We start from the raw sequence: 17,975 nt of genomic DNA on the forward strand, positions 1-17,975 counted from the left end.
GCAATGGTTCTCGAGTGTCAGTCCCGCCTAGGGTGTAGGCTAGGGGCATGACAAACTTGGTATCAGAGCACAGAGTTCAAGAGTCCTAGGGAATCTATGAAGCCGTGTCTGTAGAGTCCTAGTTATCAGTGTGAAGCGCGCCACATCTATAATTAGGAGGCTGCAACACTTAGGAAATTTTCTCACTTCTTTCACACTAATTTTGTGCGTTAGGGTTTGATCTCTAAAAAGTTTCTTCTAACTCGTGCTTGCACGTGTCTTTAAGATCATGCCTCCACGAAGAGAAGTCAGAGGTCATCTGGCTAGAAGAAATGTTGAACCACAGGAACAAAGGGTACCTAATGCACCAGAAGTGCAACCCTAAGGAGAGGTCACCAATGCTGAGTTCTGTGAGGCTATCCGGATGTTGAGCCAAGTTGTGACCAACCAAGCTAGGCAACATAGAGGAAATTGACAGGAAGTGGCTGATACTTCGAGGATCCGTGAGTTCTTAAGGATGAATCCTTCGAGCTTCACAAGTTCAAATGTTACTGAGGATCCAGAGAATTTTGTTGAATAACTTCAGAAAGTTTTCAAAATCATGCATATTGTTGATGCAGAGAAGGTGGAACTAGTTGCATACCAGACGAAGGGTGTTGCTAGGATATGGTTCGACCAATAGAAGAAGAACCGAGTTGAGGGAGCACTACCTGCGAGTTGGGTTTATTTTGAGGAGGCCTTCTTGGGGATTTCTTTCCCCGATAACTGAAAGAGGCTAAGGTACGAGAGTTCCTCACACTTAAGCAGGATTCTTTAAGCGTTCATTAGTATAGTCTGAGGTTCACACAACTTTCCTGATATGCTCTGAAGATGGTTGATGACATGAGGAGCAGAATGAGTTTATTTGTTACTGGGATGTCTCGTCTGTCGAGTAAGGAAGGTAAGGCTGCGATGCTAATAGGTGACATGGATATAGCAAGGTTGATGGTCTAGGTGCAGCAGGTTGAGGAAGAGAAGCTGAGGGATAGAGAGGAGTTCAAGAATAAGAGAGCTAAGACAGGGAATGAGTTCGGACAGAAGAAGAATAATGCCAACTGGTCATTCTTCCAACAGAAATAAAAGGGACCTGCTCCATCATCTACTAGTGCACCTGCACCTAAGAACAAAAAGTGAGTACAATAGTCAGAATTTCATAACCAAACCTATATATTCTCAGGGTAGTATGGCACAAGGGGGTAGTAAGCCTCCTACCTGCGCTAAGTGTCGTAGGAACCACTCAGGTACATGTTGTGATGGCCCCATTGGTTGCTTCAAGTGTGCCAGAATGGTCATTTCATGCGAGAATGTCCAAATAACAAGCAGGGTAATGGTAATGGGGGCAATAGAGCCTCGTCTTCTTCAGTTGCTCCACCAGACAGAGCTGCACCTAGAAGGGCAACTTCCAGTACTGGCGGAGGATCAAACCGCCTATATGCTATCACAAGTTGCCAAGAGCAAGAGGATTCGCCAGATGTTATTACTTTTATGATCCAAGTCTTTAACTTTAATGTTTATGCTTTGCTAGACCCAGGAGCGAGTTTATCCTTTGTAACTCCGTATGTTGCGATGAATTTTGATGTTATTCATGAGCAACTTAGTGAACCCTTCAATGTTTCTACACATGTTGGCGAGTTTATTCTAGCAGAGAGAGTCTATCGTGATTGTCCCATTTTCGTCAATCACAAGAGTACCATGGCTGATTTAGTTGAGTTAGACATGGTAGATTTTGATGTCATTCTTGGTATGGACTGGCTCCATGCCTGTTATGCCTCAGTTGATTGTAGAACTCGAGTTGTCAAGTTCCAGTTTCCAAATAAGTCAGTCTTAAAATGGAAAAGTAGTTCAGTAGTGCCTAAGGGTCATTTCATTTCGTACCTTAAGGCAAGGAAGTTAGTTTCTAAGGGGTGTGCCTATCACTTGGTCCGTGTTAATGACTCTAGTGTTGAGATACCTCTTATTTAGTCAATCCTAGTAGTAAAAGAGTTTCTAGAAGTCTTTCAAAATGATCTTCCCGGAGTCCCTCCTAAGAGAGAAATAGACTTTGGTCTAGTTCTTCCAGACACTCGTCCTATATTTATTTCGCCAAATAGAATGGCACCATCAGAGTTGAAAGAGCTTAAAGAACAGTTGAAAGATCTCCTTGATAAGGGCTTTATTTGACCAAGTGTCTCACCTTGGGGAACTCTGGTCTTATTTGTGAGAAAGAAAGATGGTTCCCTTAGGATGTGTATAGATTACCGCCAGTTGAACAAGGTTACCATCAAGAATAAGTATCCTCTTTCGAGAATTGATGATTTTTAAATCAGCTTCAGGGTGCCATATGTTTCTCTAAGATAGACCTCAGATCTGGCTACCATCAGTTAAGAGTAAGGGAATGTGATATTCCAAAGACATATTTCAGGACACGTTATGGTCATTATGAATTTTTGGTCATGTCATTTGGTTTAACCAATGCGCCTGCAGAATTCATGGACCTTATGAATAGAGTATTCAAGCCTTATTTAGATATGTTTGTTATCGTGTTCATTGATGACATACTAATCTATTCAAGGAATGAAGAAGATCATGCTAGTAATCTACAAAATAGTTCTACCAAACTTTAAAGGATAGAGAGTTATATGCCAAGTTCTCTAAGTGTGAGTTTTTGGCTTGAGTCTGTGGAGTTCTTAGGCCACATTGTGTCTGGAGAGGGAATTAAAGTTGATACTCAGAAAATTGAGGCAGTGTAGAATTGGCCTACACCCATATCTCCAACTGATATTAGGAGTTTCTTGGGTTTGGTTGGCTATTATAGAAGGTTCGTAGAGGGGTTCTCATCTATTTCATACTCTTTGACCAAGTTAACTCAGAAGACAGTAAAGTTTCAATGGTCTGAAGCTTGTGAGAAAAGCTTTCAGAAATTGAAAAAGAGGTGACTACTGCCCCAGTTTTGACATTACTAGAAGGTACACAAGGCTTTGTTGTGTATTGTGATGCATCCAGAGTTGGTTTGGGTTGTGTTTTAATGCAGAATGGCAAAGTTATAGCTTATGCCTCCGGAGAGTTGAAAGTGCATTAGAAGAACTACCCAACCCATGATCTAGAATTAGTTGCCGTAGTTTTTGCTTTGAAAACATGGCGTCATTATCATTATGGTGTGCATGTGGATGTGTTCACCGATCACAAGAGCCTTCAATATGTATTTACTCAGAAAGAGCTTAATCTCAGACAAAGGAGGTGGTTAGAATTACTCAAGGATTATGACATGAGTATTCTTTACCACCCAAGTAAGGCTAATGTTGTTGTTGATGCTTTAAGCAGATTGTCTATGAAAGTACCTCCCATGTTGAGGAAGAAAAGAGAGAGTTAGCGAAAGATGTGCATAGACGTGCATGCTTGGGAGTCCGACTAATGGATTCCACAGAAGGAGGAGTGGTGGTGATGAATGTGGTTGAATCATCATTAGTGTCAGAAGTAAAAGATAAGAAAGACCAAGATCGTATTTTGCATTAATTGAAGGCAAATGTTCATAAGCAAAAAGTATTGGCTTTTGAACAAGGGGGAGATGGTGTGTTGAGGTATCAAGGTAGGTTGTGTGTACCAAGGGTGAATGAACTCCAAGAAAGGATCATGGAGGAAGCTCATAGCTCCAGATATTATATTCATTCGGGTTCCACAAAGATGTATCGCGACTTGAGAGAAGTTTATTGGTAGAGTAGTATGAAGAAGGGCATTACAGAGTTCGTGGCCAAGTATTTGAATTGCCAACGAGTTAAAGTAGAGTACCAAAGGCCAGGCGGTATGGCTCAGAATAAAGAACTTCCGAAATGGAAGTGGGAGATAATTAATATGGATTTCATCACAGGTTTACCAAGGTCTCGCTAGCAGCATGATTCGATTTGGGTGATTGTTGATAGAATGACAAAATCATCCCACTGTTTGTCGGTAAAGACTACACATACAGCAGAGGACTATGCCAAGTTGTATCTTCAAGAGGTAGTTAGAATTCATGGGGTGCCAATTTCGATTATTTCATATAGAGGTGCACAATTTACTGCACAGTTCTGGAAATCTTTTCAGAAAGACTTGGGTTCAAAGGTGAACTTAAGTATTGCTTTTCATTCTCAGATGGTCAAAGCAAAGTGCACTATTCAGACCTTAGAGGATATGTTGAGGGCTTGTGTGATTGATTTCAAAGGTAATTGGGATGATTACCTACCTCTTATTGAGTTTGCTTACATTAATATTAGTTACAACTCTAGCATCCAAATGGCTCCTTATGAAGCTCTTTATGGGAGAAGATGCAGATCTCATATTGGATGGTTTGAAGTTGGTGAAGCAGGGTTTATAGGACCAAATTTAGTTCATCAAGCTATGGAGAAGGTGAAAGTGATTCAAGAGAGGTTGAAAACGGCACAGAGTCGTCAGAAATCCTAGACTGATGTTAGGAGAATGAAGTTAGAGTTTAAAGTAGATAATTGGGTATACTTGAAAGTTTCACCCATGAAGGGTGTTATGAGATTTGGTAAGAAGGGGAAGCTTAGTCCCCGGTATATTATCCCTTACAGAGTATCGAAAAGGGTAGGTAATGTAGCTTATGAGTTGGAGCTACCACATGAGTTAGCCGCGGTTCATACTATTTTTCACATCTCCATGTTGAAGAAGTGCATAGGCGATCCTTCATTGATCGTACCAACCAAATATATTGGGATCAAGGATAGCTTATCTTATGAAGAGATCTCGGTCCAAATTCTAGATCGCCAAGTTCGCAAGTTGAGGGTTAAGGAGTAGCATCAGTCAAAGTCCTTTGGAGGAACCAATTTGTTGAGGAAGCTACTTAGGAAGCTGAGGAAGATATGAAGAAGAGATATCCACATCTCTTTGAAACCGGAGAAGTTCTAGACCAAGGTACTAATCCTTTTCTTAGTACTCTTCTATTTATAAGTTAGCATGTTGTAATTCAATTGCTTGTTGGGTGTTTGAGCAGAATGTTACATGTTACACCCTTAGCCTAATAAGAGTAAGCTCATTCGAGGACGAATGTTCCCAAGGGGGAGATATTGTAACACCCTGTAACTAGAAAGAAGTTAAAAAGTGGAAATAGTCATTTTTGGAAAGAATATAAAAATCTGGAAAATTTGTTAAGTATGTTAAGTTGGATTTTTGGCCAACTTCAAATGACCATAACTTATAGCTCCGCATGAGTTAGGTGTGTTTCTAGATATCTTAGGAAATATCTTGGAATAATCTTTCCAACGCCGCCGAGTTTCCGAGATTCCGAGTTCATATGAGTGAGATATGACCATTTGAAGTTGGGTTGTTCAAATAAGGAAAGTCTAAAACCGAATTTTGGAAAGGTATTTTAGTCTTTTCCTTACCAAATTATTTTGATCTATTTTTAGGAGCTTAACTGGGGTCAAATCAGAATTTGCTCAGTTTAGAAAATTTGAAATCTACGCTAGGGCTTGGAGAAAGGAGAAAAGAGGAGAAAGAAGGAGAAAAGGCAAGATTCGTCAAAAACGTTCAAGTTTGATTGTGGATTTCGCCAACGATTCAATCCTACGAGGTATGTGAGATCACATAGCGTTGGGTTAGTTCACCCACGTGTCAAACATGTTTAATTCAGGGTGTTTTTCGTCCAAAAAGATTGAGAATTTGAAGTTCTTGAGTTGTGTTCTTGAATTGTTTTCATTCTTGAACTTATATGAGATTGATGGATTTTCTTGAGATGGTTTACCAATGTTAAGAGTTGTTTCGAGTTAGATTCTAATGTACATGTTATGGGTATCTGAATCTAAGAAGATATTGAGAAAAAGAATTGGGTTTAATCGAATTAAGGCATGAAATCGAGAAGAAAAATTCGTCAGATTCACCTGGGAGGGTCTGGTGCGGCGCGCCCCAACTGCGCCAGAGAGGCTGGGGCGCCGCGCCTACAGTGCGCCCAAATGAGCCCCAGTAACTTAGGGGATGGCGCGGCGCACTAGGGACGCGCCCGGGTCGTATGCCCCACCCATTTTTTCATTGTTTAGCCCATTTAAGTCATTCTAAAGTGTACTAACATTTCCTATTGATTCTAACTACTCTAAATGACTTCTAAACATCTAGAAATCATCCAGAAACATGAATCATAACCTTGAATCCATAAATTCAAATTCAAGGAAAGTTAAGAGCCAAGTCTAGGAAGTTCTTAGAGTCCTTTCAAGAAGTTTTTTGCAAATGCTTTTAACTTTGTTTTAAGACTTAAAGTTCAAGTTGAGTAAAGAGTAAGGAGTAAGGAGTAAATATTGAAGTTCATTTCTTCAAAAGTATATGGGGACTATGTATTCCCAAAGAGTTTAAAATATTTTCACATTTAAACAAGAAAAGGAAACCTTGATTTCCAAAGAGCCTTTGAGTTAGTTTTCATAAAAGAGTAAACGCTTTCACAAATAAGCAAGAGAGGAAACTTTGATTTCCAAGATTGCCTTTGACCTAAGTTTTTGAACAATTATCTCAAATCACTTGAAGAAGTATGTTTTTAAACATAAGAGCTAGTATCACATTTTGGGAGTAGTATTGAGCACCGATATGGGGGAGAGTTCAGACAACTCACAGCCCCCATAAACCATGTAGCCATCATGGGTAGAAAAGGGTCATACTTTTTAGATGATTCCTTTAGTGCTTTTTAGCATAAACTAGTGGATCCACTTAGTAGTTCAGGTTCTATACCCTCGGTAAGGTATAGGACGGCCCTAGCAGCGTGAGGCAAAACGATGTATAATCAGAATAGCTCTTAAGTGATGGTTGTCGGTTAGAGAAACTCCCACAGAAGTAATGGTATTCTTATATACACAGTTTAATTGTATTTTTTACATACATTTCAGAGTTATATTTGTATATTTGCATACATACAGAGTATTATTGTATTTCCAAAATTCACAGAGTTGACATTCATGTTTTAAACAGTTTTTCTTTATATTGCACCTTTTAAACTGCCTTATATTGAAATTAGTTCATTTAAGTTGAGTTGAGTTGAGCCATGTAAGTTCTTCAGTTCCTTTCAAGCTTATGTCTTGTTTAAGAATTCCCCTCGCATACTGGTACATTCAATGTACTGATGCTATTTGGTCTGCATCTTCTTATGATGGAAACACAGGTAACCAGGATCAGCATCCAGCGCATCGTTGATCCAGTTGAGCACTCAGAGTCTTGTGGTGAGCCTTCTTGCTTTTTGGATGATCTTTTTTTATTGCTTTTAGTATTAGATAGTTCATTAGGATGTCGTGGGTCTAGTCCCGACATCCATCTCAGTTGTTTAAAGGCTTCATAAACAGTTGGATGTTTGTTCTTGAGTTTCTATTTCCTGTTTTAATGGTTGAGACTTGAGTTGCCATTTTTGGCCAGTGAATGTTATCTTGATACATTCTAAGTGTTTATTGAGCAGTTCAGTTTACTTTTAAAAGTATTTTTCTTAATGAGTAAGTCTTCCGCTGAGTAAGTAGTCAGGCCAAGGGTTCGCTTGGGGCCAGCAATGGTTCTCGAGTGCCAGTCCTGCCCAGGGTGTAGGCTCGAGGAGTGACAAACCCAAAGGACTCTCTCGAACTTTACTCTTAACTCTACCTTGAAATTGGAAATTTGAATTCAAGAGTTATGATTAAGATATATAGGATCTCTTAATAATTAATGAAGTTTTAGATAGTGATACTTAAGAAGAGAGAGAAGACACGATTTGAAAGAACTTAGACAGAATGAAAGACGGAAGAGAGACGGAGGTAGACAACCCTGGTGCATTTCTGGCACAGGGTGCCAACCCTTACACTTTTGAAGCCTATTTCTGGCCCATTGCAGGCGCGGGGCGCTAGCCATCTTGGCGCCTCAGTGGCGTGTCGCTCACCCTTTGCCTAGAAAAATCCGACGAATTTTTCTTACTCAATTCAAGGCCTAACTCATCTAGAATCGAATGATTTCCTCCCAAACTCATTTGGATTCTTAAACCCAACATAATTACAACGAAATCCACTCAAAACCCACCAAGAACAACACTCATTCGCAAGACCCTCACATAAAGGACTCAACAAAACTCCATTATTAAAGAATGAAACACAAAACCTCAAGAACTCAACAAGATTCTCAATATACTCAATCTCATGGACGAATTCATAAAAGAAACTCATGATTGGCGTGAGGGTGAACAAATCCATCACTATGAAAACATACATTCCTTGAAAGAATCAAGTTCTTGGCGAAAATCCTCAAAGCCTGCAAGAATCTTGAATGTTTTTCTTTTCTCCCCTTGAACTTCTCTCTAAACAAACTCTAAGCTCTTTTGGAATGACTAAAACTGATTCCAATCAGTTTAGACCCCTAAAAGAATGGAAAAAATGCGTAGACCTAGTGGGGTAAGGAAAAGACCAAACTCCTTAAAACGGATGTATTGCCTTAACTAGACAGGATGCACTCAAACAAGCATATCGCCTTCATCTAAACTCAAAAATTAGCAAATTCGGTGAAGTTAGAAAGATGACTCAACGACCTTGGATTTTATACCTAATGAGCCACCTAACTCATCTTGTGTTGAAAGTTATGGTCGTTTGAAATTGACCCAAAACTAATAATTGAAGAGTAACTTGTACCAATCTCAATTTAGCTCTTTCTGATTTAGCTTTTTCTAAATTTGGCTCTTTCTAAGACTGAGGTGTTACAATTCCAATATGTATGATAAGTGTGTCACGACCCGAGCTACCCCCCTAGGAGTGACATGGTGTACGCGACCCCGAAGGGGTCTCATACAAGCCCTTAACGTATCATCATTACATAAGACATAAGAATAATGCGGAAAAATTAAAACTTTTACAATAGAAGTTCAATTTCCTTCATATATGAAAAATAGGAATCTAGACTTGTCTCATTACACCATCTAAACATAGGAATATGAAAGTTAGGACTTAGCCCTTACATCAATAGAAAGTCTTATAATAAGAAGTGTAATATAGTCTTTAACAAAGAAAGTAAGCTAGAACTAAAATCGATAGCATCTCGTCCTCGGACTTGAGGACTCACCAAACTTGGAGATAGCAATCCAAGTTTCTTGAAGAATGGACTAAGTGCACCTCAACGGCCGGAACCTACACTCATAGGAGATGTAGAAGAGAAGGGGTTAGTACAAAAGCACTAAGTATGGAAACATGCATAAAAAAAAATCCTTAAATATGCTAAAAAGGACATTTTTGTGTAAATCATGCATTTGTCAAGTTAAAAGACCATTTATGCACATAAAGACATAACACAAGTCATAATATCACATTTCATAAACCTTCGTAACATAGTGGAAACATCACCTTAGTAACCCTAAAAGCATACTTGTGCAATGTATAGTTGGCATCCCATACTACCAACTACACTAAGTATCCATTTAGAATCACCTTAGTAACGCATATCAACTTAAGACCTCATTATAATCCATAATCATACACAAAGGAATAATCATGTTCATTCCATATACATAAGGAAAGTCATATCTTAACAACGATCCATTCATCATACATACGTACATTCATGTCTTACCATAGTATAAGAACCAACCCATAATCCCCTTCCAAGACTACTTGTGCAATGTAAAAGTGAAGTCTCATACCCCCACTCCTACTAAGTAAACTTATCAAGAAACCATAAGTATAATTCAAGTCATATTCATTATCTTATTACATAGGGAGAATAGTAATAACCGACATAGACCATGGGAGCTACATGGAATCCGGTGTCATATAACCCCACACCGAAAGAAGGCGTCCTACTTGCCTAAGGTAGAACTAAACATATATAGCTATAATGTGGATCCACTAGCTAAGACATATGTGGGCACATAGTTATGGGATAGGGAGATTGCTTCTAGAAACCCGGCCTATTGTATTAGCGGGAGAGTTTCCATCTCATGAGAGCATATGTAGAAAACCCGGCCTATTGTATTAGTGGGAAGGTCTCTACCTCATTTGCCATATCCGCTTGGTGCTAAGCATTATACTCCAATTTATACTTAGTTAAGGTGAATTGCAATTTCATATGTAAAAGGGTATTTTACCCTTCATTCAACTCAACTTATACATAGCTCATTGATTCATCATAGTGAGAACTACCTTTCACCCTTAGAATCATCATATAGTCATCCAAGACAATTCATACATAGTCATAGGATCTTCACCATTCAAGTGGAACATAACTTCATACATAGATACATGAAAAGTAAGCACCTCCACTTTTCAAGTGGATCAACAAATCATAAATGAGAATCTTAAACATAGAATACCTTCATACATTGCCTTCAAGGCTATACTTCAAGATTCGACACTTACCATCTACCCTTCGAGGATCATAAATCGTATCTTGCAATCACACTTAGAATTAGTACTTTAAGCATGCAATAGACAAGATTAATAGACTAAATTAACATAGATACAATTCTAAATATTCATATTGCATCAACAAACCCATCTCAATTTCATAAAGTTGGGGTCATGGGGAAGCACATGGGTTCATGGGAAATTTCACAATAAAAACCCTCATTAAACATCATATTCATCATAATATAGGACAATTAACATAAAGAAATCGTTTTTAAGAAGAACCCATGGCTAGAATCAAAACCCTAGTTTTTGGACAAATTCCCAATTTCGAAATTAGAAGTTGAAGGGCTTCATGGAGAAAGAAATTCCATGAATGAAGGTTCACATACCTTAATTGAAGCTTTGCCACGAAATTGGAGTAGAAATCTTGGAGCTTGAACCCTAATCTTGAAGCTTTTGGTGTTCTTCAATGGAGGAACTTGTAGAGAGAGAAATATTGAGAGAAGTGGGTTTTGGGAGAATTATTTGGGTGTTTGCGTTTTTTATTTGAGATTGGGTGAAAAATTACTTAAAACAATATATAAACCACCCCCTATAATACCCAAAACACCCCACATTAATTGGACTTAAAAAGGAAAAGTCCCATTTGACCTTCATTTAATGGTCCTCGTCAGGGACCAAGGACACTTGTACGATCCGTGAAGAGAACCACGGGCCGTGGTGGTGGAGGCAGTAGCTACCTTTTGGTGGCCAAGCCTACACATGGCCAAGGCAAGACCACGGAGCCTCCCACGATCCGTGGTAAGGACCACGGTCCGTGGTGATGGCCATGGTCATGACTTGGTCTTGTGAAGGCAAGGCCTTAGAGCCTTGGTGCCAAGTGACTTTTACAACCACTTACACGGTTCGTGAGGTCCACCATGAGTCATGGTGTTGCCCGTGGTTTTGAGGCAGTAGCTAGGAAGTTTTGGTGCCAACTTTTCATGGCCAAGGCAAGTCCACACCCACCTTCACGAGCCGTGGTGTGGACCACGACTCGTGGTCCCTCTCGTGAAGGATGGGGCAGTAGCTAATGGCTAGGGGCAGCCTTGGCATCTTGGCCTTGGCTTGGCCCCTTGGCCATGGCACTTGCCTCATGTCCTTGACCCCTAAACCACATTTTAACCCTAAACGGTTTACTAAAAGTTCGGGGAGTCATTTTATTATTTTTAATCATACGTTTAGGCTCTAGTTTGACCTAGCATTTTCCGGAGTGTTACAATGTGCATTTGTATTCATTATGGTTTTCATGTTTGGATTTTTATAATGGCATTTGTATTTCTTTATTAGTTTGTATTCATTCCAATAGGTATACCAAATGGATTTGCAGTTATTTAAGAAGCATATTTGTATCCATATACTAATATAAACTTGTGTTCATTTAGAAAAGTTACAACATTGGTTTGTATATTTTTCAAAAATGTATATTCTTTCTTAAAATTCCGACAATATTTGTATTCCAATCATCAAAACATACAAATTTACAATAATAGTAACAATCAAAATTTGTATTTTTAAAAAAAATTGCACTTCATGACAAAAAATGTATTTCTTATCTGTTATGCATTCCAAAAATATATTATATTCAATGTCTAATTTATAGAACATCTACTAAATAGGATTCCAAATTATTTTGTATTCCAAACATCCAACATACAAAAAAATCAAAACAATTTAATCATTCACTGTTTGTATCCCAAACAGATTACAATTAAAAAATGTATTGAAGAGATGACTACAATTGCTGATGCCATCCAACAAAGTGTCTTGGATGAGGTATTGACCCGAAACTCCCAAATTTAACACCTCAGTGACTGTCTAACCTTTAAATCTAATATTCAGATAGTAACTTATGAAGATATTCAGGTGAAGATCCAACATACAAAATACGATCCAGATCCATTTTTGAATCACTTTTTCAATAGCCATTTTCGAATCACTTTCAAATAAATTAAAGAATCAACAATTAATGAATACCTGACTGTTTTTGTATTTCACCGATAATCTCAAAGTTCAACAAAATCAATCGAATTCAGTTCGAAATCTCAATCGATTATTTCAGAATTTTCTTCCTTAATGGAAACAATCATAAATCAGTTGAATTCACTTCGACAAAGGTTGAAAATCTTTTGAATGATTTCTGAGATTTCTTAGAAAACTAGAGGAATTTGATTTTAAAAAGGCAATATTTAAGTTACATGATGATATGGAATAATGGAAGAAATCGTGAGAGAGAGAGAGAAAATGAAAGGATAGAATTTGGGTAAAAAATTTAAAGAGAGAAAAGTGGGTAATGGGGTCTTTTGTTTTTTTTTTTCTTTCACCCGTAATGGAGAAAAAAAGTGGGTCCAATTTGAGAAATTAAAGGAAGGTAGAAAAAATATATTACGATACAATTTATTTGCTAAAATATTGACATTTTGACATTTTTAATAAATATTTTAAAGTATAGATGTTTTTAATAATTATGTTAGGAATTTTGACTAGTTAGCTAATTTATCCAATTTAAAATACTCTATAAAGAGTAAATACTAAGGGCCCACAAATAGAAAAACTAAGGGAATTTTACACAAATTACCTCTTATCCTTACTCTTTTTCAAATTTAAAAAATCACTTAAATTTGGTGTATAGTGGTAGTTTTCTCCACGATGACCGGGTGTTTTGATTGCGCCTATCTGTCGTTGCCAATGAACCGATCACCAAGAGAAAGTATCTCTCTTAATCTTAAGGTGAAGCGCGGATACATCTCAAAACGTATTGATACATCACGTCTCGATTTCAGATACATCTCTCAACGTCCCGATACATCGCATCTCAATTTCAGATATATCACTCAACTTCTTGATACATCGCGTCTCGATTTTAGATACATTACTCAGCATCCCGATACATCACTCAACGTCTCGATACACGGCGTACGTCCTAATACATCGCATAAAGTTATGTATTTGACCGATGTATTCGATTGATACATTGCGTAAAGTGATGTATCCAAGAATTTTGTAGGAATTTTTATAATTTTTTCAAATGGTAGGAAATTTTAGAGAATATGGTACCCATCATATCTTCAACTTCAATAAAATTATAGGGGTATGTTGTGTAATTAAATAGTAAAGGATGGGTTTTTTTTAGAGCTCTTGATGGAGTTCAATTAACAAAGCATAAAGGACAACTTTGTTAAGCAACTTTATTTTATAAACTTTTTAAAGACTTTAATACCCTTAGGGGTCGTTTGGTAGAGTGTATTAACAAAAATAATGCATGCATTAATGATATGTATTAGTAATCCCTTGTTTGGTGCATTTTTTCATGGTATGTATAACTAATGCTTGGATTAGTTATACACACTATTGTGTATTGAGGAGTGTATTACTAATACCTAGAAATCCATGGTATTAGTAATGCAAAGGATTTAATGCATGCATTAATATGGTTAAAGACTCAATTACCCCTCAAAAGTACTTTTACATCTTTTTCACCATAATTGTGAAGGATACTTTTGTAAATAAATATTTTTATACAATGCATACTATTTTTAATACACCAAACCAAACAATGCATAAAAAATAATCTATGCATAACTAATACAAGTATAACAATACATGCATTACTAATACACTCTATTGGGTATTATTTTTATACACTCTACCAAACGACCCCTTAAACTTTTATTTAATACCCCTAAACTAACATGTTGAAACTCTCTAGAAAAGAAATAATTTTTGTTTTATATTTTTTCCGAATTTAGGGATTTACAACTATAGCCCTTGAACAAACCTAAACGTGGTTATAATTGGAGAAAGAATAAGGAGATTTAAGTAAATGCATGTAGTGGATTCCCAAAAAGCCCTAATGGAGCATTTGCTTCCTCGGCTATAAAGTATCAGTCTCTGCATTTGTAAAACCCTAACGCTTCGCTTATTTGTTTTTGCGCAGCCACCGGTTTAGCGAAGCTCTCTCTTTTCTTCATCTTCAAAAGGTTCGATCTAAATTTATTTATTTATCCAATAAAAGTGAATGCTAATATAATTGTGTTTGAATTATAAGATTTGAATGTAAAATTGGTTTCATATGCTTGTTTTTTCTTGGTCGAATTGGTTTTTACTGCATACAGGTTCAGATCTTTTTGATATGGCAAATCCACAACTATTTGCATGTTTTGGTGACTGAATTCTCTATAGATATATGTTAGTATGTTTGTTGTGATGGAGAAATGTGATTTCTAGTTTGTCAACAAACTAATTCTATGTCAGATCTAAGTTTCATGTAGAACCATTAGCCCAGAGTTTTTCTTTTAGAAATTATTTTTGGTAACCATGTTTGTCAAAAAAGTAATTCTTGGTTTTCTGTTTTCCGATGATCTTTAGATTCTAAAGCATCATGGGTAAGGAGAAGATTCACATCAGCATTGTGGTCATTGGCCACGTCGACTCTGGAAAGTCGACTACCACTGGTCACTTGATCTACAAGCTTGGTGGAATTGACAAGCGTGTTATTGAGAGGTTTGAGAAGGAAGCTGCTGAGATGAACAAGAGGTCATTCAAGTATGCCTGGGTGCTTGACAAACTTAAGGCCGAACGTGAGCGTGGTATCACCATTGATATTGCTTTGTGGAAGTTTGAGACCACTAAGTACTACTGCACTGTGATTGATGCCCCTGGTCACAGGGACTTCATCAAGAACATGATCACTGGTACCTCCCAGGCTGACTGTGCTGTCCTCATTATCGACTCCACCACTGGTGGTTTTGAAGCTGGTATCTCTAAAGATGGTCAGACCCGTGAACATGCATTGCTTGCTTTCACCCTTGGTGTCAAACAAATGATATGCTGCTGTAACAAGGTTTGCTTTTATTCGTAGATGGAATTAATTGTTAATTAGAGCTGTATATGTCATGCTAATTCTGTTATTATTTTTTATAGATGGATGCTACCACCCCGAAGTACTCCAAGGCTAGGTATGATGAAATCGTGAAGGAAGTTTCTTCGTACCTTAAGAAGGTTGGTTACAACCCTGACAAAATTCCCTTTGTCCCTATCTCTGGTTTTGAAGGAGATAACATGATTGAGAGGTCTACCAACCTTGACTGGTACAAGGGACCAACCCTCCTTGATGCTCTCGACCAGATTAATGAGCCCAAGAGGCCAACAGACAAACCCCTTCGTCTTCCACTTCAGGATGTTTACAAGATTGGTGGTATTGGAACTGTCCCAGTTGGTCGTGTTGAGACTGGTGTGATCAAGCCTGGTATGGTTGTGACCTTTGGCCCTACTGGTTTGACAACTGAAGTCAAGTCTGTAGAGATGCACCACGAAGCTCTCCTGGAGGCACTCCCTGGTGACAATGTTGGGTTCAATGTTAAGAATGTTGCTGTTAAGGATCTTAAGCGTGGTTTTGTTGCCTCAAACTCCAAGGATGACCCAGCCAAGGGGGCAGCCAGCTTCACTGCCCAGGTCATCATCATGAACCATCCTGGCCAGATTGGAAATGGATATGCTCCAGTGCTCGACTGTCACACTTCCCACATTGCTGTCAAGTTTGCTGAGATCTTGACCAAGATTGACAGGCGTTCAGGTAAGGAACTTGAGAAGGAGCCTAAGTTCTTGAAGAACGGTGATGCTGGTATGGTTAAGATGATTCCCACCAAGCCCATGGTTGTTGAGACCTTTGCTGAATACCCACCATTGGGTCGTTTTGCTGTGAGGGACATGAGGCAAACTGTTGCTGTGGGTGTTGTCAAGAATGTTGACAAGAAGGACCCAACTGGTGCCAAGGTGACCAAGGCTGCCCAGAAGAAGGGAAAGTGAACAGAGCAGTTTGATGCTGGTGAGGAGGTGCATTTGATGAGCATGGATGAACTAGTTTTGTTTATTTGCACAAGTTTTTTACAATTTTGTTTTGGGCAACATTTTACCAGTTTTGGGTATGGCTACAAGAAGCTTTTGTCATGGTTCTCTAGCCTCTTATGTGGACAGTGGAGTAATTGAGCAATTTGGTCCTGTCCAAGTTGCTTGATAGGCAATGACAATAGGCCCTCTGGTGGTTATTTCTTTACCTGGTTTTATTTTATGATGAACTTTAGTCAGTCACTACCAAACATATTTATTTTACTGTGAAATTTGAGAATATTTTCTTTCTCATTTCTCGTCTTGCTATTTACTCGATTCTCTTATTTGATGTGAGTCTCACAATCCCATATCACCGCGCAATATTAGTCTCCTTGTTTGCCATGCAGTGAGTGACTCGTTAAATTGCTTCAACAGCCTTTTCTTTCTGAACAATCTCTGAGAATCAAACCTATGCACACTGAAGAAAAATTGAATAAGTGAATCAAAATTTGAAAGAAATGAACAATGCCACCACCTTCTCTCTAACCCTGAATATCTATAGTTTCACATTTATCTTCTTCACTAGAGAATAGCTCCAAAGTATTAGCACCTTGATCTAATGATAGTTTTAAAGTGATATATGCCAGCATTACACAATTCTGAAATTGATGTGCCTGTTTTTTTGTGATCTAATATTTTTTGTAATCGTTGTGCAACTAGTAAATCCTGCAATTCATGTCAAAAATGTATATATATTGAGGTACCCTATTGGGATCAGTTGATAGACCAAAATGTAAGATTTCATTAAATTTTATACCAAGTAAAGGAAAAGTGACAATAGATATAAAAATAAAAAGAGAGGTTAAACTACGAATATTGAGAGACAGGGAAAGTAATGGAATAATTGAAAATGTGTTATTATTGAATGAGATGAGCTAGTGAGAAAACATTTTTATTTGGAGTAATAAATATTACTTAATCCTGTATATCTAGCACCTGAACGATATTTAAAGAATAGTGAGGGTAAGACATGGATGCATCTAGAAGAAATATTAGTGCGAGTGGCAGAGTCATAACAAATCAAAAGACAAGTGACACTCCGCACGACAGTTTCGTACAAAAATTATGGATCGTGCTTTGAAGTATAAAAAAGCATCCTGAGTTACAAAATAAAAGCAAAATCTAATATCTTGAAAAATAACCAACTGACTCTGAGTGCTCAATTGGATCAACGAGGCGCTGGATGCTGATCATGGTTATCTGTGTCTGCATCTTAAAACGATGCAGGCCAAATGGCATCAGTACATTGAATGTACGAGTATGCGAGGGAAAAACTAAACATGACATAAGCTTGAAAGGAATCTGAAAAAAAACACTTACATTGGCTTTACTCAACTCAAATGCAGGGTAAAAACAATAATAATAGTGCAGTTTATACAAAGCATTTAAAACAATAGGTGACAACTCAATGTATTAAAGAAATACAATAGCAACTCAGTTACATATAAAGTAATATAATACTGTGGGAGTTTCTCTAACCGACAACCACCACTATGAGCCTAAGTGATGATACAACGTCTCGTCCACACTGCCAGAACTGTCCTATATCTTGCCGTGATATAGAACGCTTCAACTAAGTGGATCCACTAGTCTATGCTAAAAAGCACTAAGGAATCATCTAAAAAGTATGATCCTTTACTACCCATGATGGCTAATGGTTTATGGACACTTGAGTTAATATGAACTCACATCTCCATATCGGTGCTCAATACTACTCCCAAAAATATACTT

The 17,975-nt window shown here is 37.8% G+C and overlaps 1 protein-coding gene across 1 annotated transcript; it reads left to right on the forward strand.

Moving 5' to 3' along the window:
- The first annotated feature begins 14,199 nt into the window (after positions 1–14,199).
- Positions 14,200–16,496, forward strand: LOC102600998 (elongation factor 1-alpha). The gene is made up of 3 exons (XM_006343393.2): positions 14,200–14,335; positions 14,724–15,198; positions 15,279–16,496. Exons 2-3 carry the CDS (start codon positions 14,737–14,739, stop codon positions 16,161–16,163), a joined length of 1,347 nt encoding a protein of 448 aa, XP_006343455.1. The 5' UTR covers positions 14,200–14,335; positions 14,724–14,736; the 3' UTR covers positions 16,164–16,496.
- Positions 16,497–17,975: the final 1,479 nt, after the last annotated feature.

The sequence above is a fragment of the Solanum tuberosum genome, unplaced genomic scaffold (genome assembly GCF_000226075.1).
Source record: "Solanum tuberosum cultivar DM 1-3 516 R44 unplaced genomic scaffold, SolTub_3.0 scf00044, whole genome shotgun sequence".
Classification (NCBI taxonomy): domain Eukaryota; kingdom Viridiplantae; phylum Streptophyta; class Magnoliopsida; order Solanales; family Solanaceae; genus Solanum; species Solanum tuberosum.